General features: G+C 36.0%; 2 protein-coding genes across 2 annotated transcripts in view; one reads left to right on the top strand and one right to left on the bottom strand.

Moving 5' to 3' along the window:
* Nemp (Nuclear envelope integral membrane protein) overlaps nt 1–25,812 on the top strand; it is a 163,404-nt gene that overhangs the window by 61,256 nt on the left and 76,336 nt on the right. Inside the window, exon 6 of the mRNA XM_067158098.2 lies at nt 23,044–23,168. Coding sequence (XP_067014199.1) covers nt 23,044–23,168 — 125 coding nt within the window. The remainder of the gene's footprint in view (nt 1–23,043; nt 23,169–25,812) is intronic.
* LOC137497005 (uncharacterized) lies at nt 10,906–12,048 on the bottom strand. The gene is made up of 2 exons (XM_068225349.1): nt 11,483–12,048; nt 10,906–11,204 (listed from the first exon to the last, which is right to left on the bottom strand). Exons 1-2 carry the CDS (start codon nt 11,799–11,801, stop codon nt 10,906–10,908), a joined length of 618 nt encoding a protein of 205 aa, XP_068081450.1. The 5' UTR covers nt 11,802–12,048.

Genomic DNA, 25,812 nt, shown 5'->3' with positions numbered 1-25,812 from the left:
ATGGCAGCAGATTGTGTTTTCGGTCAAATCCAGGTTCTGTTTGTTTGAAAATGATGGCCGCATTTTGGGAAAGGTAGCATATTGACTGCATTCGCGCAAGAATTACAGCGCCAACTCAAGGCTTTATGGTGTGGGGTGCTATTGGGTACAACCACAAATCACAGTCGGTGCGTGTCCAGGGCACTGTGAACAGTTTGACCTACGTGAATGACATTCTGCGACCCGTAGCCATACCCTTTCTACACGACACCCCAGGCGCCATATTTCAGCAGGAAAATGCGCGACCACATGTTGCTGCACGAACACATTTATTTTTGTTGTCATAGGATGTCGGACGGTTCCTTGGCCCGCCCGATCACCAGACTTGTTGCCAATCGAAAATGTGTGGGATATAGTGAAACAACAGGTGCGGCGCTGTGACCCAATGCCAACCACCAAAGATGAACTGTGGAACCAGGTGAATGCAGCATGGATGGCTATATCCCAGGACGCCATTCGCGCCTTATACACATCGATGACATTACGCATGGAACAAATTATCAGTGCCCATGGAGGACCCAGTGCCTACTAGGAAACAGGACACATGTTGAACCTAGGTGACTTGTGTTCACCCGAATACATATGTCTTTTTTATTCCACACTTATTCCAAAGAAGTTTCATTGCATCGAATCAGTTCCAAATAGTCTGTTACACCATTTTGATAACGATAGTACCATCGCTATGGTCACATGCAAAGTATTTTTTAAATAAATTTTTGGGTTCTCTCACAATCCCAAACCGAGTTTGTATTTCTCCCTGGTTTTTTTAAAAAAACGCAGTCACTCATATAAAAATATGTTTTGAAGAATTAACAATATTTACCACATGAAACTGCTTTACTCTTAAGTTCGTTTCCAAACACCTATAGCGTTTAAAATCACACCACTTCCATGTTAATAGCTATTTTAACGATTGGGTTTCTTGACCAAAGGAGTACATTATTTGGTTTCTTTTCCCTAGTCAAATTAGCAAATGCATGGGATGATGAACGCCAAAGCTCAAGGGAGACGGTAAAAGGGACGGGCAAAATTGGTGAATCACATTTTTCAAGAATAACAAGATCACCATGTTAATCTTAACATAACGTTAAATTACAGGCAGAAGTGGGGTTGGGCGTGTCGCATAGTGGTTTTGTAGCATGTGTTGTGCTCTGCGTATTGATTGTTTTGAGGTAGTCGATTTTTAGGGCAGGAATGACTTTGTTAAAGATAATATTGGTTTTTTCTGCCCCCACAACAACCAATCCCTCTACCCCTCTGTCCACACCCCTCATTACAGCTGACATAAGCCCAGGGCGAACCCGCGGCAGTACGCAGCGAGTTCGGAAATACCACAACAGTACATTTTCTAATTCACACGCGTCTTCAGGCATTCCTTCAGTCCATAATCCATCACTCATAACTAGGGACCTGAAAAAATCACATTTGCGATAAATGCAAATTTTTGGATCTTGTACTGAATCTAAACCTACGGTAATCCTAATGTGGAATAAAATCATTTTTACGCATAAATAGAAGTGCGACAAAATGCGAATTGTGACCCAAAATGCGAAATGTATGAATATGCGATTTTGCTGCAATTTCTGTGAAAATGTACCATTTTACTGGTGAAAACTATATATTTCGGCAAAATCGTCAGAAATACTCAAAATATGATGCATAAATCTTTTGACCGTTCCGAACGATGAAGAAAAGTAGCCGATCGATTGCTGCTTGCTGACTTTGATCGATATTTACAATGGGAATAGCAAGGGGAATAAGATCTGTATCGATTATTATCGAAATTTAAATTGAGTGTCACGGATAAAACGAGATAGGCGCAGCGTTGTTTTCCTGTTGTTCAAAATTGAAAGTAGTGAAGAGTAGAAAGTCGAGCGGTTTTTTTTTAAGGTTATGGGGCGCACGACAAAAACTGCACCCGAAAGGGCTCAGCAATATGCAAAGGATGGTTTATATGCCACAGATTCAGCGGTAGTGTTTTGCAAGTATTGTAATTGCCGAGTTGGGAGGGAAAAAAAGGATAGCATTGTGAAACATGTTAAATCTGAAAAACATGTGGGTAAGCGACGCGATAACGAAAGCTCAATCCCTGCTGCTGGTACGTCTCAAAGAAAGCAATCTTCTGTGCTTACACAGTTAGATAGTTATAAAAGACGAAAAATTTCCAGAGGTAACTTCTCGAAACGCACAGTTGAAGTATTTGCCAAAGCAAATATACCTCTGGAAAAGCTGGAAAGCAAAGAGCTAAGAGCCTGGATTAATAAGTTTTCAAATGAAGAGCTGCCATGTGTGAGAACTCTACGTGAAGTATATTTACCGGGTAAGTTTCGATTTCATTGATCAGGTACGATTTAGGTATTACGACATCGAAACCACGCGCATCATTGGATACCGAATTTGAGTGCGATTTTCATATCGAACTATCTTACCCGTACCCAATTGATCCAGTAATTTTAAATTATTTTGTTATAATTTGAGGTCGTTCTTCCTTTCCAGAAGTTGCATCTGACCACCAGAAAAGAACAGCAGAGGCTCTAGTGGGGAAGAACATCAACATACTCTGTGATGAAACTACAGATAGAATGGGCCGTTGTGTTTTTATCATCATATTCCAAGTCCCAGCCGGATAGAAAAGAGAGCCGCATGTTGTTTCTTTGAACTATCTTGATGCAGGAAATGCTACAAAAATTGCTCTCGTGCTGTTTTAGAAGCTCTGCGCAGTTATAGTGTACCATTTGATGCAGTTAAAGTGTTTGTTAGTGACAGTGCCCCGTACATGACCCGGTGTCATGAAACATTAAGTGTGGTCATAGGGGATCATTTAATGCATGTACAGTACAAGATCAGCTTGGTTGGCAATAGTTGGGTTGCAGTGATGACCGATTTAAATCATGTGGTTGCGATGGTAAAATCTGCATTTTTGAACACAAGAAAGCGAAAATATAATTATACACAATTCTTAACATCGAAGTATGTTGCTTCAAAGGAAGCAAAGCTTTTTCCTGTACCTATCATAAACCGATGGAATAGCTGGTTTCAGGCTGTCTTCTATTTGAGTGTTTACTTTACTGATGTTGTTACATTTTTTAAGATGTCTGACATGAAAGACATCAACAACTGTGGTATTAAGTACCTGACTGATCTGAGTGACTGAGAAGCAAATAGGCTTCACTCCCACATGGTTTTTGTCACAGATCATGCAGCTGGATTGGTTGACCTCCTTACTGAACTCGAAGGGTCTCTGTATCCTACCTCTCATGTCCTTTACCCCAAACTGCATAACGTTGACGCAGTTTTACCTTCTTTTGTGAGGGGAATTTTTCTGCGGCAACTAATGATGCTTTGATTAAGCTCACTCCTCTACAGCAAGCTGCATGTAGAGATAAGCTTGTCAAAGCTGCTATTCTTCACAGTGCAAGCTAGCCACATTGAAAGCTAAAGACCCCAACCATAAGCATTTTGTGCCCATTTCTCAAGCTTTGTATCCAAAAAATATAATTTTGAATAACACTGATAAATTAAATGAGCTTGAGAAATTGTTGGGAGTAACAGATCTCTCACGAAACGATATCTGATCTGGTTACTGTTCTCTGAAACATGCAGTTCAAACCCAGATGAAAGAAAGTGAAAAATGTGATATCATGCTTGCATTAACTGCAGTTCAGACAGAGTTCAGCATATTTGCTAAATACTGTCTTGAGTTGTTGTGGACCCCAACGAACAATGTAGATAGCGAGCGCATGTTGTCTCATTACAACACAGTGGTTACAGACAGTGCAATTTGAAAAAAAGCAATGCCGAAGTACTGACAATGCTTTCATTTGAACAATGAATTTGTATTGTGTGTGAACCAAGGACAATAATTGCACTTCATAAACTTGGAATCGTTAAAATTAATAATACCATGCGATTGTTTTAACTTTGTAAATAGATGCTAATTTTGAAACAAATAGATGCTAATTTTTCAGGTCCCTACTCATAACATATTTACCTTTTACAGATAACCATAATACCAGAATACAATATAGACAGGAAAGGAATTACCACCACTGTCAGAATTTTTAATCATACTCAAACAAGACTACGCCTTCATCTTATGCTTCCAACTCAAACGAACAAGATTTCGCCTACTATGAAGCTAAATTGGACCTTTTAACGACAAGTGTTTTATTATAATACACCTACCTATTAACCAACTAAATAGAATACGTCATAGAAACCCATCATTGTTTACAAATATAGTATCAACCGATGCAAATCTATTATTAACAGCACGATAATTACAAGAAGAAAGCATACGCAAGACATGTACAATTAAACTCATCAAGTTTTAGACTTATTTATATTATTGTTCACGAGCACTAGCATCAACTGATGTAATTCATAGCCATAAGACTCTACCAAGAAAGAAGATATTCGCAAGACATAAACATATAAATTAATTAGTGTTTTACATATGTTTTAGCATATTTTAATGTGTTTTATGTGTTTGTACAACTGATTAGCACTTTAGGTTTAGTTTTTATAATCACAATTTAAACCTCAAGGTCATTTACACTTACGTACCACAATTTAAATGACAAATCATAACTTATATCCCCCATTAGACATATCTGGATATGCCAATCAAAGATTGTATCTCCCTTCAGACAATGTAATTCACGCAGAACATCAACATTAGCCAGCTGATGATGGCCAAATAGGCCGAAACCAGTACTGTAAGAACTACAAGTATAATAAATTTTCTTGATCAGGTGGAATCCTTTCTTTTCCATATATGTGTAATCTGTCAATACAGACATGAAGCTCGTAAATAATGATACGATAGCCAACCAGGCAAAATGTAATGCGTATAAATATCAGAATTTAAAGATCAAGCTAATGAATGCAACCAAAAGCTTTGTCTTTCTGAAAGAGTGCCTATCAAATAACTTTACACCTAAATTACTCAAGAAATATAACAACAAACATAGAATAACCACTCAGACATGCAATACACATAAAAGAATAAACAAAATCTGGCTAAAAGACAACATTTTTGTATTGTGAGAAACAACACCTTTATAACGAACTATATCAGCACATCTCAAGGTATCTCACGAGCTCCCATATAGTTATTGGAACTATTTTCAACAAATTGTAAGAGAAAAAATAGAAGATTTAGCGATTAAGAAACGGAACACACTAAGCAAGAAACTGGAAACACTAAAACAACCATTCAAACCAAGACCCCCAACCAAAATCCCGCATAAAAACATCCCAACACATCCTAACAAAGTCACTGAACACAGTTTCCACCCACCTGTGAAGAACTTAACGCAAAACCACATTTGAAGAAACGGAAAATGTTATATTGAGCAAGGGACCCAAACACAATTGGGGAAATACATAAACTTTTCAAAATATCGTAACAACTATTACTGAAACAGAAAATGCATACTAAAAATTCTGTATGAATTACGAGAAGAAGTCAGACATGAAATTAATAAAAGGATCCCATAATACATTAATAAAATCCACAACAACAAACCAAACAACAATACCATCAACAAATCACACATAAATAAACTCAGCAGCAAGATAAAACAGAACAATGTACTTATTACGAAAGATGATAAAGGCAACACTACGGTTATTATCAATAAGAATGATTACATAACAAAAACCAAAGAATGCTTTCAAGACAACGCCTTCTCAATTAAACGTAAAGACCAACCAATAATATACAAAGAAACCTCAAAACCATACTCATAAACACACATTTTCTTCTCACTGAAACAGAATCTACAAAACTTATAACAATGAACCCCCAACTACCGACCGCTAAAACCTATTCTAAAATTCATAAAGAAAATATCCCAATGAGACCTAATATAAACTATAGAAACAGCCCAACTTACTAGCTTTCACAATTCGTTCATAAATTCCTTAAGAAGCATTATTCTTTTTTAGCAAACAAAACAATATGCAACTCAATAGATTTTTGCATTAGAACTTAAGTATTAAAGATTGAACAACATCATTTCCACGCTTCATTTGATATAATAAATATGTATCCAAATATTGCCGTCAAACAAACTACAGAAATAATTGAATCTAACTTAAAGAACTACAGCAAGTTGAGCATTCTAGAAATAGAAGAATTCATGAAACAACTCCAATTTTCCATCAGTAAAAGTTATTTTAAATTTCACGACACCATTTATCATCAGCAGGGCCTACGTATGGGATCCCCAGCCTCAGGCATATTATCGGAAATTTACATAGTGCGCCATTTGTGGCTCTTGGGTATCCTAAGTTTCTTCTTTCACTCAACCCACGCTGGTGTTCAAGAAAATCCGCAGCTAATGTCGGAGAAAATCTCAGGGATTATGTTATACCAGATTTTTTTAACGTGAATTTGACAACATCATTTCCTCGCTCTGTAGCTTTCAATGGCTACCTATCATAATATTTAAAAAATATGTATATTATTAATCATTACTAGATATACTCAAAATATTTCTTAAGAAATAGGTAAAAGTTTTCCAAGATAATTTCACCAAGTTTGCTAACAGGTTGTATTCAGGTCGTATTGCTTCATAAATTCAATCATATGGTTGCAAGTAGTCAAGGAATACCATAGATGAAACTTCCTAATTCATTAATAGTGATAAGCTAACATTTTGAAGACGCTAAGATCATATCTGCCATCAATACTCTGCTATTTCAGCTTAAATCAGTTTAAACCTTAAATAAAATATGAAATTCTCTTTGAAGGTGCCATCAGAGTCTTAATTATAGGTTACTTGAAATTATTTCTGATGACCATAATCTATTATTAACCTGTAAGTCCATTATCAAATTGCCATCCACCCATATTATAGGTTATTCCATATTTTACATCATTACTAACGTCTATTATAACCTTGATCCATATTTGCGTTACTTATTCTTACAATAATTAACCTTGCATAAAATTCTTTCCTCATACGTCATCATATTAATCATAATCTCTCAACTAGTATATTCGTGAATATTTATTATCGTTTACTCTCACACTCCTTACCTCATATTTTCATAATATCTCTATATCACCGCATATGCAAATATTATTAATCTATTCAATGTAACGCTCAACTCACATAACTTTACAACTTAATAAAATTAATGTTTTATGGATCAACAACTACCATGTTCCTAGCAATATGCATTTCAATTATCATAATATTCACATATTTAGCGTATATTGATCTACGTTATGCGTAAATTGACGTTATTTATGACCTCAGTATCCTATAACTTGATATGCACCAATATCGCACTTCATATGCATCAGAACACATTATCTATGGCATAGCTCTTTGAGAATAAACTGAAATACTGTTAGCAAAACACTTCATTTATGTACGCAACTTTCCCTACTCTTGCATATGATTACATATATCGGAAGACTACCTATAACCTTAATTTAAACATCACTATCAATACACTCGCATTGAAACTAATTATTTGAGACACTTCTCGAAAATATAATGACCTATTCCTTATAAATAACACAATCAACAACTCACTACAAAATAATACAAACATAATTAATTTTGAATATAATTGATAAAGCTTATCTTATTCTGCATGTGTTTTTGGGCTGGGATAGTTGTTGCTTCGTCCTCCCTCGGGGGCGATCATCTCTGGACTACGGCTTTGCCATCTCCGAGTCGCGGTTGCTGGACTTGTATTCTCGAGAAGAGTCGGCTGGATTTCCATCAGTCGCCAACCCCATCTCCAGTCTAGCAGGCCATCATGACGTTTTCATAGATATGCATGAAAAACATATTCAGGGACATCGTTAATTTCATGATCTTATTTACAAAGCCTTCTTGTACTATTACTATGTTCTGAAAAGTAGGAAATGACGTCGAAAGTTCTGCTACTGTAGTTTCAATTATATTAATGGTGGCTTAAAACTTGTCTTATTTTACGTTAATATGCTTTAAGTTAGCGTTTCCTTCACATCCTTTCTAATAAAAACTCCCATCATTCTTTAATTCAATCCTAGTATGCGCTCAGTTATTTTCTTTATCTCCTTCTGAATATTTCACTTAGGATATATATTCGAGAAATACATCGTTAAGACTTCGTATTTTGACTGATTTTTTCGATAAATTTTTAAAATTTCCTCTTGAAATCCGCTCTTTTCTTTGCGTAACTAGTCTCTCGTAACTCTTCGTGTCTTATTTCAGTGCAGTGTTCGATTGTTCTTACTGTTGATTTATAAATTTGAAATTAATGCATTTATCTCAGTCACGGCCACTTTGATTTCGCTCGTCTGTATCTTTTACCTCGCATTTACGGCCACTTTGATTTTATTCGTCTGTATCTTTTAACTCGTGTTTCTGCCGCTTGATATACGAGACTTTTAGCGTTGTTTACGGCAAATGACGACTTTAACACTCAGTTTTAAGTAATCAGGGCAATGAAATGGTACAATAGACCACCTAGAACACACATCAATCAATAAAATAGATAACATATTCTAACATATTCTTCTGATGTAGGTTTGTTGACAATATTTTCAGTCATCATCAATAACAGATCCACTGATGAAAACATCATATTAGACAAACTTAATACTTTGTACCCCCATATAAAATTCACCAAAGAAATCTAAAACAACCGCTCCTTAAACTACTTGGACCTAACAATAACCAGACATGAAAACCATCTAATCCTACAAAATCTACAGAAAACCCACACACACTTCAAACACCATAAAAACAGACTCCATCCATCCCAACGTACATAAAAGAGCAGTTTATTTTAGCATGATACATAGAGCCCTCAATATACCATTAACAAAAGAAGACTTAATAATGAACTACAACTCATCTACGACATAGCCAAACACAATGGGTAACAGTAAAGAAATGGTCAGTAAAATTATACACAAAATTGAATCTCAACCCAAAACCAAATTAACAAAATTAGACAAACCCAAGGCAGATTACATATCATTCACTTTCAACAATGCACACATCAATCAATACTCAATCAATCAATACTGATCTGCATTTAGGGCAGTCGCCCAGGTGGCAGATTCCCTATCTGTTGCTTTCCTAGCCTTTTCCTAAATGATTTCAAAAAATTGGAAATTTATTGAACATCTCCCTTGGTAAGTTATTCCAGTCCCTAACTCCCCTTCCTATAAATGAATATTTGCCCCAGTTTGTCGTCTTGAATTCCAACTTTATCTTCATATTGTGATCTTTCCTACTTTTATAAACGCCATTCAAACTTATTCGTCTACTAATGTCATTGCAAGTAATGAAAATCATTTTATTTTCCGTATTGAAAGAATCTCAATAATAATAATAATAATAATAATAATATAAAAGAATTTATTGGACTCCAACCTATTCAATACATATGTTTAACTAAAAATGTTAACATCCAGTAATGGGTGGTATGAATAAAAATGAGAATATAGTATGTACTCAACTTTTCTGAGTATATACTCCACTTCATAAGAATAAAGTTCTTGAGAATGTACTCACTAGCTGAGTATATACTCATGTTATGGAGATGGTGTAGTATATACTCATCTTCCTAAGAGTCTGAGAGTAGTTTCTCATATGTGCTATGAATAAAAGGGAGTACCTTCTCAGATTGATGAGTATATACTCACTTTGTTTTGAGTATGGCTGATAGTTGTCTCAAGCTTGAGTATATGCCAATTTTTAGCTTCTGAGGAGAAATAACATGGCTGAGTTTATTAATAATGTGGTGCCTCGTGGAAAAATTTACAAGGAGAGAAGTGAACATGTGGACTCTAATAATTTTAAAAGTCTATATCGTTTTTCCAAAGTTAATGTGGACTGGTTAAACCTATACTTATTTGGACCGGAGAAACTGGAAACAAGAGGTGGTGCTGTTAAAAACATAGTAAAATTAAAAGCATTTTTAAGATTGGTAGGTGACCCAGGATTCCAGTGTGGCATAGGAGAAGATCTTGGAATCCACCAAACAACTGTGTCTAAAAATCTTGTTGAGGTTATGGACCGCATCATGGCTAAAGCTGCAGTGTGGATAAAATTTCCTTAAACAGATATGGAATTTGAAGTTGCGAAACAAGAGTGGCAGGAAAAGTACTACTTTCCAGCAGCGGTAGGTGCTCTTGACTGCACTCATGTTGGAATTAATAAGCCTACACATTATGGTGATGAATATGTAAACAGGAAAGGTTATACAAGTATTACTGTACAGGCAACGTGCAATGCCAAGGAAGTTTTTACCAGTGTCGATGCATCATGGCCTGGATCTGTGCATGATTCTCGAGTCTGGAGAAATTCAGCTGTCCAGACAACAGTAAGTCTGAATAGGGTAAATGCTTTACTGTTAGCGGATAGTGGCTATGGTATTGCACCTTGGCTTATGACACCGTTCAGAAATCCACAAACACCTCAAGAAATTGCCTATAACAGGTGCATTACCAAAGAAAGAGTTGTGATCGAACGATGTTTTGGGCAACTAAAACAACGTTTCCCAATTCTTCAGCACAAAGTACGCCTATCTTTAAATAAAGTGCCAAAACTGATCATTTGTTGCTGTGTGTTGCACAATATTGCCAAGTACTTACAGGATGAGGACCCTGAACTACAACCATTAGGTGGCAATGTAAGGTTAGAAGATGGAAATGAGGATGACATGGCAGCTGCTGCAAATATCAGGTGGAATGGTGAAGCTAGGCGAAATGAATTGGCAGAGATAATATATCAAGGTGTTTGAGTTGCAGCAAGTACCAGTGTCACTCTTGCTTATTGTTCACTACCAAATATCAAACATGTAAGCAAAACAAGTTATATTTTAAAAAAAAACAATACAAGTTTGTTATTCCACAATTTGAGATTTCAACTTTTTTTCCTTCAAGTCCAACACTCTTAATTGTTTTAGTAGCACCAAGCGCTGAAGTTCAACGTTAGTGAAATTTCTTGTCTCTTCCGTCTCGTATTCCTCGAAAATACTTCGTTTCCTTTTAGGGGTGGATATAGGTGGGGAGTTCACGACTTCTTTAGGGATGCCTCCTTCTTCCCCTTCCTCTACTACTACTACTTCCACTATAGGTGGAGGAAGGTTGTCTGGTTCTACTTCCTGCCATACATCCAGATCTACTCCAACCACAGTTGCTCCTAAGAAAAAATGAAAATTCGTTTTAAGTCACCTATATAATTTAGAGTTGTATATAGTTTCCTCACATTCAATTAATGAATAAAATGCAGCTAACATCCCAGGATTCAAACCCGGGTACAGTGAACCAAAGGCCTGGGTGAAGTTCATATTGGCCTAAAGTAACAATGAATAGAAATATCGTATCCTTAAAATCCGGACTGTTGGTACACAAAATACCTCTACAACCTTTATAAACCCGTTCAAGAAAATAAATCGCGAATATAATTTGAGGACATACCTGGAACTCTTGTCACTGTTGGATTGGTATCCCCTTCCAGCAGTTCGTAAATAATCTTCTCCCAGTCCTTGAGAACGATCTTTTTGTTTCCCGTTTTATTAATATCACACTTCTGCTTAACTCGCATTTTCATATTATTAATCTTCTTCGTTATGGTGGTCGTCTCCAAGTTCTTGCCGCACATGGCTTGCAGCTTTTTCTGAACTGCTTCCAACGATTCGGATTTTTCCTTCCGAACCGCCGGCAATTGAGATTTGCTAAAAAGTACAGCATGTTCCCGCAAAATACTGGCGAAAGTTAATGGAGAAACAGTTTCCATAGCGAGGAAAAATACACGCTACACTAAACACACGGAGAATACTTCACGAGCACGGTTTGTTTATGTGTATGTGTACGGTATACGCAGTTGAGGTTATGTAGCGAAGGAAAGAGCGAACAGTTGACGATCACGCAGAACACGAGCATCTACTCGATTTCGAATGATCTGCATGGCGGTGCTCTTGAGTATCTGCTCCATCAGAGGAGAACCTTTTTATTCTTACCAAATGGAGTACATACTACTTGGGCTGAGAATATACTCCTACTAAATGCTCATGCTCATGAGTATATAATTTGAGCAAGAACTCAGGTTTTATTCATACCACCCAATGTATTGAATAGGTTGGAGTCCAATAAATTCTTTTATATTATTATTATTATTATTATTATTATTGATATACTAATGTCATTCCACGCCATCTCTCCGCTGACAGCTCGGAACATACCACTGAGTCGAGCAGCTCTTCTTCTTTCTCTCAATTCTTTCCAACCCAAACATTGCAACATTTTTGTAACGCTACTCTTTTGTCGGAAAACACCCAGAACAAATCGAGCTGCTTTTCTTTGGATTTTTTCCAGTTCTTGAATCAGGTAATCCTGGTGAGAGTCCCATACACTGGAACCATGCTCTAGTTGGGGTCTTACCAGAGACTTATATGCCCTCTCCTTTACATCCTTACTACAACCCCTAAACACCCTCATAACCATGTGCAGAGATCTGTACCCTTTATTTACAATTCCATTTATGTGATTTCCCCAATGAAGATCTTTCCTTATATTAACACCTAGATACTTACAATGATCCCCAAAAGGAACTTTCACCCCATCAACACAGTAATTAAAACTGAGAGGACTTTTCCTATTTGTGAAACTCACAACCTGACTTTTAACCCCGTTTATCAACATACCATTGCCTGCTGTCCATCTCACAATATTTTCGAGGTCACGTTGCAGTTGCTCACAATCTTGTAACTTATTTATCACTCTATAGAGAATAACATGATCCGCAAAAAGCCTTACCTCCGATTCCACTCCTTTACTCATATCATTTATATATATAAGAGAACATAAAGGTCCGATAACACTGCCCTGAGGAACTCCCCTCTCAACTATTACAGGGTCAGACAAAACTTCACCTACTCTAACTCTCTGAGATCTATTTTCTAGAAATATAGCAACCCATTCAGTCACTCTTTTGTCTAGTCCAATTGCACTCATTTTTGCCAGTAGTCTCCCATGATCCACCCTATCAAATGCTTTAGACAGGTCAATCACGATACAGTCCATTTGACCTCCAGAATCCAAGATATCTTCTGTATCTTGCTGGAATCCTACAAGTTGAGCTTCAGTGGAATAATCTTTCCTAAAACCGAATCGCCTTCTATCGAACCAGTTATTAATTTCACAAACATGTCTAATATAATCAGAAAGAATGCCTTCCCAAAGCTTACATACAATGCATGTCAAACTTACTGGCCTCTAATGTTCAGCTTTATGTCTATCACCCTTTCCTTTATACACAGGGGCTACTATAGCAACTCTCCATTCATCTTTTATAGCTCCTCCGACCAAACAATAATCAAATAAGTACTTCAGATATGGTACTATATCCCAACCCATTGTCTTTAGTATATCCCCAGAAATCTGATCAATTCCAGCCGCTTTTCTAGTTTTCAACTTTTGTATCTTATTGTAAATGTCATTGTTATCATATGTAAATTTTATTACTTCTTTGGCCTTAGTCTCCTCCTGTATCTCGACATTATCCTTGAAACCAACAATCTTTACATACTGCTGACTGAATACTTCTGCCTTTTGAAGATCTTACATGTCTAATATAATCAGAAAGAATGCCTTCCCAAAGCTTACATACAATGCATGTCAAACTTACTGGCCTGTAATTTTCAGCTTTATGTCTATCACCCTTTCCTTTATACACAGGGGCTATGAAAGGTAATAGGGAGGTACATTCAGGGAAACGGGATGGCCTAGGGAGCGGTGATAAGGGAACAGGGAACTGGAAATCAAGTAGGGATGACATAAAATTGTTAGTGTTGAACTGTAGAAGTATTGTAAGGAAAGGAATAGAATTAAGTAATTTAATAGATATATATCTATATATTGTAATAGGAGTTGAATCATGGCTGAGAAATGATATAATGGAAGCAGAAATTTTCTCACGGCACTGGATTGTGTATCGTAGAGATAGGATAGGAAGGGTGGGAGGGGGAGTGTTCATTCTGGTGAAAGAAGAATTTGTAAGCTACGAAAAAGTTAAAGATGAGACACATGAAATTCTAGGTGTAAGGCTCATTTCTAAAGATAATAGGCAACTTGATATATTTGGAGTGTACAGATCGGGAAAGGGTAGCACTGACGTGGATTCGGAATTATTTGATAGGATAGTCAGCTATGTGGGAAACGACATGGAAAGAAATGTGATTGTAGCGGGAGATCTGAATTTGCCAGATGTCAATTGGGAAGGAAATGCAAACGACAGGAAGCATGACCAACAAATGGCAAAGAAGTTAATATGGGAAGGACAGCTGATTCAGAAAGTGATGGAGCCAACCAGAGGGAAAAATATACTGGATGTCGTGCTGATAAAACCATATGAGCTGTATAGGGAAACTGAAGTAATAGATGGTATTATTGATCATGAAGCTGTTTCTGTGGTAGTTAAAAATAAATGTGATAGAAAGGAAGGTCTTAAAAGTAGGACTGTTAGGCAGTAACCATATGGCTGATAAAGCAGGCATGAGGCAGTTTCTAAAAAGTAACTATGATCGGTGGAAAACAGTAAATAAAAATGTAAACAGACTCTGGGATGGGTTTAAAGAAATTGTTGAGGAATGCGAAAACAGGTTTGTACCATTAAGGGTGGTAAGGAATGGTAAAGACCCACCTTATTATAATAGAGAAATAAAGAGACTAAGAAGGAGGTGCAGACTAGGAAGAAATAGAGTTAGAAATAAATGGCTGTGGAAGTAAGGAGAAATTGAAGGAACATACTAGAAAATTGAATCTAGCATTGAAGGCAGCTAAGGATAACATGATGGCAAGCATAATTGGCAGTCATACGAATTTTAGTGAAAAATGGAAGGGTATGTATAGGTATATTAAGGCAGAAACAGGTTCCAAGAAGGACATTCCAGGAATAATTAATGAACAAGGGGAGTGTGTATGTGAGGATTTTCAAAAGGCAGAAGTATTCAGTCAGCAGTATGTAAAGATTGTTGGTTTCAAGGATAATGATATAGATGTTGATTCCATTTGTCCTGAATGAGTAAATTTATAATACCAATATAAATGTCCAATAACGGACCATTTATATTGGTATTCAAGGATAATGTCGAGATAGGGGAGGAGACTAAGGCCAAAGAAGTAATAACATTTACATATGATAACAATGACATTTACAATAAGATACAAAAGTTGAAAACTAGAAAAGCGGCTGGAATTGATCAGATTTCTGGGGATATACTAAAGACAATGGGTTGGGATATAGTACCATATCTGAAGTACTTATTTGATTATTGTTTGGTCGGAGGAGCTATACCAGATGACTGGAGAGTTGCTATAGTAGCCCCTGTGTATAAAGGAAAGGGTGATAGACATAAAGCTGAAAATTAGAGGCCAGTAAGTTTGACATGCATTGTATGTAAGCTTTGGGAAGGCATTCTTTCTGATTATATTAGACATGTTTGTGAAATTAATAACTGGTTCGATAGAAGGCAATTCGGTTTTAGGAAAGATTATTCCACTGAAGCTCAACTTGTAGGATTCCAGCAAGATATAGCAGATATCTTGGATTCTGGAGGTCAAATGGACTGTATCGCGATTGACCTGTCTAAAGCATTTGATAGGGTGGATCATGGGAGACTACTGGCAAAAATGAGTGCAATTGGACTAGACAAAAGAGTGACTGAATGGGTTGTTATATTTCTAGAAAATAGATCTCAGAGAATTAGAGTAGGTGAAGCTTTATCTGACCCTGTAATAATTAAGAGGGGAATTCCTCAAGGCAGTATTATCGGACCATTATGTTTTCTTATATATATAAATGATATGAGTAAAGGAGTGGAATCGGAGATAAGGCTTTTTGCGGATGATGTTATTCTCTATAGAGTGATAATTAAGTTACAAGATTGTGAGCAACTGCAACGTGACCTCGAAAATGTTGTGAGATGGACAGCAGGCAATGGTATGTTGATAAACGGGGTTAAAAGTCAGGTTGTGAGTTTCACAAATAGGAAAAGTCCTCTCAGTTTTAATTACTGTGTTGATGGGGTGAAAGTTCCTTTTGGGGATCATTGTAAGTATCTAGGTGTTAATATAAGGAAAGATCTTCATTGGGGTAATCACATAAATGGGATTGTAAATAAAGGGTACAGATCTCTGCACATGGTTATGAGGGTGTTTAGGGGTTGTAGTAAGGATGTAAAGGAGAGTGCATATAAGTCTCTGGTAAGACCCCAACTAGAGCATGGTTCCAGTGTATGGGACCCTCACCAGGATTACCTGATTCAAGAACTGGAAAAAATCCAAAGAAAAGCAGCTCGATTTGTTCTGGGTGATTTCCGACAAAAGAGTAGCGTTACAAAATGTTGCTAAGTTTGGGTTGGGGAGAATTGAGAGAAATAAGAAGAGCTGCTCGACTAAGTGGTATGTTACATGTAATAAATATCATTTTTGGTCCGTATTGATGATATTTGATTGAAATAATAACATTAAGTTATTTATTAGACCACCTAATCAATACAAAAAACGTCTTGGATGATTTACATAGATTTGTTAGCTAATAGTGGTACATGTTTCGCCTTCCCTGAAGGCATCATCAGCCATAGTCTTAACCTTAAATTAAAAATAAGCGTCTAAATAGCATGTAGTAATGAAATGAATTTTAAAATCTTGAAGAGATTTGAAGTAAAAATAACAATGATGGTTTGAAAATACAATGTGATGAGATATAATAGTGGAAGTATTGACAAAATTAACATTAGATGGCTGCTAAAATAAGTACAATGGATAAAACAACAGATTGTTATACAACAAGTAGTAAGATTGCATAAAAGTAAAGTTGATAGTCTGGCGGTTATAATTAGACGATGGCGAAAAATCGTATATAATCAAAGTAAAGAAGAGAGAATAAAAGTCAAAGTTAGTCGAGAGATCCGGAGTTAATCATGATCTTGAAGATAAAAGACGAAAGTCAGATGCATATGGTGAAGTTGTAGAACACGTTGAGGATATGAAGTTGGTGAATAGAAGTTGAAGAACAGTTTCAAATAGGATCACTATGAACCATCTCAAAATTTGAAGTGATGTTCAAATGTTGTAAATTGTGAGTTTGTAGATATTCTAGTTGAAAAGGTATATAAAAGTGGAATCTGTAAAAGGAAGCAAGAAACGTAGAGTTAATTGTGTGAAAAGATATTTGAAAATATTGAAGTAGAATCGTGTGCACTTACCATTTGACGGTGACAAAGATAGCTTGTAACATTATGAGTTAGAAGTATTTGCATCAGTAGACTTCTTGCTACGTGTGTTATAACTGAAGGTTTGTGCTGGAGGGGGATCTGTTTGCGTTGACGTAACTATTGGAGGGGGGCTGCTGTTGGTGGGAGGGAAGGGAGTGTATTACTGCGCGTGTTGTAACGGTGTAAGGCTATTGGAGGGAGCGATGTTACGGTGGGTGTGGCTATGGGTTTATTGGTAGTATTTGAATTAGAGGTACTAGCAGCGGGGGGAAGGGAGGGGTGTATATTAGCTGTAGGGGAGGTGGGAACTCTAATTGATGTGAGGTTGAAGATTTTTAAGAATATGTTGGTGAGGGAAGTTGATTCTCGTAATAAAATAAGAATCTGTTCATACAAGGGGCTTTTTTTATATCAATAGTGTCATTTAGATTCTTATCTTTATTAAAATGTTGGTCGAGGAAAATAAATAAGTTTTCATATTCTGTCATGAGTTTGCTTTTATCGACTCTTTTTAGGATATGGAGGTCTTGTTCTATTGTGGTGAATTTATGCCCTGTGTCCCTCATGTGGTTGGCCATTGCGGAGAATTTGTTGTGTCTTTTGGGCATTGTAATGCTCGGCGTATCTGGTAGAGAAGCTGTATTTTCAAACCATCATTGTTATTTTTAATGTTATTTTACTTCAAATCTCTTCAAGATTTTAAAATTCATTTCATTACTACATGTTATTTAGACGCTTATTTTTAATTTAAGGTTAAGACTATGGCTGATGATGCCCTCAGGGAAGGCGAAACTTGTACCACTATTAGCTAACAAATCTATGTAAATCATCCAAGACGATTTTGTATTGATTAGGTGGTCTAATAAATAACTTAATGTTATTATTTCAATTAAGTGGTATGTTCCGAGCTGTCAGCGGAGAGATGGCGTGGAATGACATTAGTAGACGAATAAGTTTGAGTGGCGTTTATAAAAGTAGGAAAGATCACAATATGAAGATAAAGTTGGAATTCAAGAGGACAAAATGGGGCAAATATTCATTTATAGGAAGGGGAGTTAGGGATTGGAATAACCAAGGGAGATGTTCAATAAATTTCCAATTTCTTTGAAATCATTTAGGAAAAGGCTAGGAAAGCAACAGATAGGGAATCTGCCACCTGGGCGACTGCCCTAAATGCAGATCAGTATTAATTGATTGATTGATTGATTGATTGATTGATTGATTGATTGATTGATTGATTGATTGATTGATTGATTGATTGATTGATTGATTGATTGATTGATTGATTGATTGACATACACACTCCCCTTGTTCATTATTCCTGGAATGTCCTTCTTGGAACCTGTTTCTGCCTTAAAATACCTATACATACCCTTCCATTTTTCACTAAAATTTGTATGACTGCCAATTATGCTTGCCATCATGTTATCCTTAGCTGCCTTCAATGCTAGATTCAATTTTCTAGTAAGTTCCTTCAATTTCTCCTTACTTCCACAGCCATTTCTAACTCTATTTCTTTCCAGTCTGCACCTCCTTCTTAGTCTCTCTATTTCTCTATTATAATAAGGTGGATCTTTACCATTCCTTACCACCCTTAAAGGTACAAACCTGTTTTCGCATTCCTCAACAATTTCTTTAAACCCATCCCAGAGTCTGTTTACATTTTTATTTACTGTTTTCCACCGATCATAGTTACTTTTTAGAAACTGCCTCATGCCTGCTTTATCAGCCATATGGTACTGCCTAACAGTCCTACTTTTAAGACCTTCCTTTCTATCACATTTATTTTTAACTACCACAAAAACAGCTTCATGGTCACTAATACCATCTATTACTTCAGTTTCCCTATAGAGCTCATCTGGTTTTATCAGCACCACATCCAGGATATTTTTCCCTCTGGTTGGTTCCATCGCTTTCTGAATCAGCTGTCCTTCCCATATTAACTTCTTTGCCATTTGTTGGTCATGCTTCCTGTCGTTTGCATTTCCTTCCCAATTTACATCTGGCAAATTCAGATCTCCCGCTACAATCACATTTCTTTCCATGTCGTTTCCCACATAGCTGACTATCCTATCAAATAATTCCAAATCCGCGTCAGTGCTACCCTTTCCCGATCTGTACACTCCAAATGTATCAAGTTGCCTGTTATCTTTAGAAATGAGCCTTACACCTAGAATTTCATGTGTCTCATCTTTAACTTTTTCGTAGCTTACAAATTCTTCTTTCACCAGAATGAACACTCCCCCTCGCACCATTCCTATCCTATCTCTACGATACACACTCCAGTGCCGTGAGAAAATTTCTGCATCCATTATATCATTTCTCAGCCATGATTCAACTCCTATTACAATATCTGGTAAATATATATCTATTAAATTACTTAATTCTATTCCTTTCTTTACAATACTTCTACAGTTCAACACTAACAATTTTATGTCATCCCTACTTGATTTCCAGTTCCCTGTTCCCTTATCACCGCTCCCTAGGCCATCCCGTTTCCCTGAATGTACCTCCCTATTACCCTTCTAAACAAATTTCCTAACTTATATGTACCACTGTGGTTTAAATGAAGGCCATCTGAGCGCAGATCCCTATCTCCTACCCACCCATTAGGACATATACCCCATAACTAACGTTTTTAAAAAGTACAACCTAAGAATAGCATTTAAAACCATGCACAATAGCTCCAATATCGTACACATTGTTAGAACTGTTAACAACAATAACAAATATAACCAATCAGGAGTTAACTGCATCAAGTGTAATAATTGCAAAACAAGTTACATTGGACGTACAGGCAGAAATTTCATAATCCGGTATAATGAACATCTAAACGCAATAAGGCATAACCACTTCTCAGGAATAGGCCAACACATTGAAGAATATAAACACAGCTTCATGAACATCGAAAATAATATGAAAATATTAAACATAAATCCCAAAGGCCCCTGCTCAATATAACAGAAGAGTTTTACGCTAATCCCAATTTCAATATGAATGATATTACAGAAAAAACCAATATTATCTTTAACAAAGTCATTCCCACCCTAAAAAACTACTACCTCAAAACAATCAATAAACAGAGCACAACACGTGCCACAAAACCACTAAGCGACACTCCCAACCCCATAACAACCAATCCCCCTACCCCTCCGTCCACACCCCTCATCACAGCTGGCATAAGCCCAAGACGAACCCGCAGCAGTACGCAGCGAGTTCCGAAACACAACAACAGCAGTAAGTACATTTTCTAATTCACACACGTCTTCAGGCATTCCTTCAGTCCATAATCCATCACTCATAACATATTCATCCATTACAGATAACCATAATACCAGAACACGAATATAGACAGGAAACGAATTACCACCGCTGTCAGAATTTTTAATCATACGTTTTAATGGAGCATGTGTCTTACCTGAACGAAAATTAGACAAGGGAATTGTTCTTTCTGTGCCGTTGTCATATATATGAACTTATTTTACGATGTGTATTTGAATGTAAAGTACGTGATGTAACAAGCAGTCCTGACATACCACTTTTTAAACATTTTAGGGAAAACTGGGAAAGTGTTAATGCCATTAATTTTCAAAGTGACAAAGAGAATGTGGAATTGTTTTTTAGTGAGTCAGAAATTTAAAAGATATTAGACTTTTATAAAAGTGGATTACATAAACCAGCACTGAAAGGTGATTATTGTGAATTCGTAGAACTCTCTCAAATGTTTTTGATAGGACACTCTGGAAAAAACTAAAAATATGTCCTGCGATGATGCATCAAGCTCGATGGATGGCAAGAGCTATTTATTGTTTAAAAATTTTTCTTCTAGGTCACAACTTAAACTATCCAGTGTAAATGAAAATGCCTTAAGAGATATCTCTCTGTTCATTGTAACTGATTATGTCAAACTGTGGTTTCAGTGCAGTGCAGCTGTTAAAGCTCTTTATCATAAACTCTGCTTCTTAAAAGTTCTAAAACCATATGAAAGGAAATCACCTCTAAAGAAATTTAATCACTATATGTGGTATTTAACAGAAGAATTCTGTGTCCTATCACTCTTTGATGATGAATAGGCATACAAATCAAAACGATAGCAAATTTAGCCAGAGAGAATCTACACATGGAGAGAGATATGTTTCTCTTTGTGGAGAATTGGATGGACAATTATATGGTAAGTTTAATTTTATCTGGATTATCATTCTTTAATTTTTAATTTGTTAATACACATCATTCAATCTTATCTTCATTTCAGTGAAAACAATAGATGACTTTGTGTCAACCAAAAGTAGAGATCTGTTCTCTTGCCAGAAGAAAGATACTATTTTTATACAAGAATGTCCTTCGGCATGGATGAATAACACTTCACATTTGTGCATGTTGTTTATAGGCGCCTAACATCGAAGATCATCGGCCCACTTCATATTTAGAAGCTCAAGTAATAGTTACGGATTTGAAGGCTGTGAATGACTGTGCTGAAAGGGGTATTAATTAAAATGCAAGATTTTCATGGACTACTAACTGTAGACAAGGAGCAAAAGCAATTTGTGTTACATTGTGTTCAAGAACATCATACACGTACCCAGATTGCCAGAAAGAATCATTGGAAAAAAAAAAGTATCCACAAGAATAATAAAAACCATAATATTATCTAAAAAGTGAAAATATATTAAATTTGTAATATAAGATATTAAACACTTGTCAATAGCTTTTCCACTACCAGGCGAGTTGGCCATGCGGTAGGGGCGCGCGGCTGTGAGCTTGCGTCCGGGAGATAGTGGATTTGAATCCCACTGTCGGCAGTCCTGAAGATGGTTTTCCACGGTTTCCCATTTTCATACCAGGCAAATGCTGGGGCTGCACCTTAATTAAGGCCACGACCACTTCCTTCCAACTCCTAGGTATTTCTTATCCCTTCATCGCCATAAGACCTATCTGTGTCGGTGCGACGTAAAAGCCACTAGCTTTTTCACTGACTTAGAACCGCAAAATCTATCTAGACATGATAATAATTTAGGCTTTTTCTGTGTCAAGAAAACAAGGGGAAATTCTTTAAGTTTCGCAGAGAACTTTCTGAAGAAGATCTTAGTCCGTTCACTAGGGAGACTTCTCTAATGATGGTTTGAGTTTGAGAATACTTTACTGTTGGCTTATTGTGCACTAGTCTTCCGAATGGGAAGTGGTAGCAGCATCTTGGGTTCTGTTAAGATGTTTCTTGTTATGTATGTTGTGGAATAAACAGCAAGGTCATACAGTAACTAGTGTACACAGGTTATGAAAGTATGACACATATAGTACTTTTAAAGATATTGTAAACATCTCATATCAATTATATACCAACTTTTCCATCTTTAAATCATTGTAATCAATATAAATTGTATATAATTATTTTCTCTAAAGCCAATTTTTTTTTCTTTTTATGTTTATTTGGTGCCTCTCACAGCAGTTCATATTATTGTTATTTGAGTATTGGAAAATTATTCTGGTGTATGTAAAGAGATAGGAACATGGAAAGGAAAACTTAATAGAATAAATACACGGAAATATAAAAGAACGCATTTTCACACACTGTTCTTTTAAAATAGTTGGGCTCCCTCCCTATCAATGGCAGTTCTTTAACACCCATTTCTTCTTGGCCCTTGATGAACATGTGTTTGTATAAGATATTTTAGTGTGTTATACACTGCTTTCATATTTAATAATATTCTTATATGTATTTGTTATATGTTTGCGTCTATTATTTTGTAACAATTTTTCCACTTGCAGATTGTTGGATTAGGAATGGTTTTTATGAGCAGTCAATATATGGAGGCATCAGTAGCTGTAATTTTGGTTGTAATAACTGTTCACAACTTCCCTTCATGGTGGACGGCCAAACTCAAAGCCTACTGGTGAGAAATTAATGTGTGCTTTATTCATGAGTCGTGCATGTTGTTGGTTTTATATTGTGTAGAATAATAATTCATATTTTTAGGTGTGCAATAACTAAAAGATACAATATTTGTAATTTGCTTTTAAAAAATGTCGTTCGGGAGAGATTTGTGGGTGGGCTTTGGAATCCTTGAATGTCTTGTAGCCATTTATACTGTATGATTATAGCTATCATTAGTCCCTCTATTCTACTAGTACAATTGTTGATTGCTTCATGGTGAAGTCTTCCTAATTTAGCATACCCTTGAAGGAGACCAAAACAAAAAGTCAAATTGCCTCAAAATCAAAGGGTATACTAGACAGTGTTCAGCTATGTATTTGGTTGTGCTGGGTACCACTCCACAGGTTGATAAACGAAAGAATCACAAGTAAGCCTGACGTCACTGCGCTGGATGCACTGCATGAACCAACTACTCAATCTGGTTGATTGTTATAATATGCACGCTGCCACTTTTCTGTTATTTGAAGTGTTGTTTATTACAATCAAGTTTGATGACCGTTTGTCAAAATACCTACCTGTAGTGTGTACGGTTGTAATAACACAAGTAGAAACCGAATAATAATAATAATAATAATAATAATAATAATAATAATAATAATAATAATAATAATAATAATAATAATAATAAAGGGTTATTTAAAATAATATTCATTTTTATCCATATTGAACTGAGATTACAAAGCTTTTGAAAGTTTTAGGGTCCTCCTTATTCAGTACTATACAATTTGTTGTGTAGATGTAATTACAACATATTATGTTTATTCAGAACTAGTTTCGACGTTATAGTGCGTCATCGTCAGCTGAACAGAGACATTGGAACAGAACTATTTTAATAACTTTGTGTGTTAATTTGTGTGTGAATTTCAATTTGAATTCCCTTAAAATTACAGTAATTATAATGAACCTCATTGCATATGGTTTTAATAATTTGGAACAACTGACCCGCAAGTCTTCGACTTGTTGAAAAAGGAAGGACAAACACTATATCTTTTAAAATATTTATTAATTTTAATATTATAAGATTTTAATTTGTGGTAATGTTATGTTGGGGCCGATGACCTTAGATGTTAGGCCCCTTTAAACAACAAGCATCATCATCATCACAATGTTAATGTTGATAATATTTATATGATTGCCAGTTTTCCAATGACTCTGTTCAGCTGATGATGACACAGTATAGCATCGAAACTAGTTCTGAATAAACGTAATATGTTGTAATTACACCTGCACAACAAATTGTATAGTATTGAATAAGGTGGACCCTAAAATTTGGAAAGGCTTTGTAAACTCAACTTGTGAAAATTTAGATTTTATAATTCCACCTTTACAACACTGTAATTGTCTTTACAAAGACTACATTAAATTACACTCGTGAAACATGTTTCGTCCTCTTGCAGGACATCTTCAGTCACAAATACAAATACATAACATTAAAAATAAGGCAAGGACACATTAAAATAAGTAAATGCAAAGTCTTTGTATCTTGTGACGCGGCGTGATAGCGTCTTGTCAATCTTCAATGTTAAAATGGTGCGGTGTGAACATGATATGAAGCATGAAGTCCAATTAAAATCATATGTTAAAACTGTTGTTCAAAACAACGAATTGTCAATTATAAAACACTGTAAGTGGCTATGCAAATAAAATTATGTGCATATTGTACATAAAACAGTGTTGTGGTGATGCCACATTATAATAGATTTCTTGATTAGGAGGTGGAGTTATACTGATGCAAGTTGAATCTGATTGTGTGTTGACAATAGGGGCCTGAAAATGAAAAAGAAAATATGAATGAACTGAAGAATAAAATGCCGTTAAAATGTAATCTGAGTTCAATATGGATAAAAATGAAGTTTATTATTTAAATGAAGAAGCCCACCAGGCAAAGTCAATAGCCCACCAGTATATGGGCTTAAGAATTAAGGTAGGGAAAATAGGCAAAGATATAAAGTTTATTAAACATTGTATTGTACATAATCTGAACCCTAATTTTTTAAAAAGTGTATTTAGAATGAATCATGTTCTTCCCCATCAGCGTAGCGCTCAACAAAAATCCAACAGATTTTGGTTAAAAAATGAATTAAAATTTCTTCATAAGAAAAAATCTTCTTTGCATAAACAGTTATATGAGACTCACCTCAAGGCTGCTGCTTTTCTTACGAAGGCCCAATGGAACCGTTTTCAGGACTTGGTTCAAAATAAACTAAATAGCTTGCTTTCTACCAAACAGATAACATTGGAGAAAAAACTTGAAATACTAAAGAAAGAATCAGCATCAAGCAAACCCCTCCTAAAAACCAGTCAGATTCCTAATAATGATTTAATCGGGCATTTTCAATCTCCAGTAATCAACCTTTCCAAGACTAACTTGAATGAGAAAGAAAAACATATTCTCTCAAAAGGCCCCAAACACAACTGGCCTAATTTTAACCTGGCCAAAGTGACCTCAAGCTTGTTATAGAATTGGAAGTCGCAATCGAAAAACTGCCACATGAGGTGCAAGATGAAGTTAGATTAGATCTCAAAAGAAAGTTAAGCAAAACTTTTGTTATAAATAACAGTGCAATCCCTGCCTGTAGTTCTAAGGACTTCCTTTTGGAAAG

Source organism: Anabrus simplex, chromosome 1 (genome assembly GCF_040414725.1).
Source record: "Anabrus simplex isolate iqAnaSimp1 chromosome 1, ASM4041472v1, whole genome shotgun sequence".
In the NCBI taxonomy this organism is placed as follows: Eukaryota; Metazoa; Arthropoda; class Insecta; order Orthoptera; family Tettigoniidae; genus Anabrus; species Anabrus simplex.
This window is presented reverse-complemented; position numbering and strand designations above follow the sequence as displayed.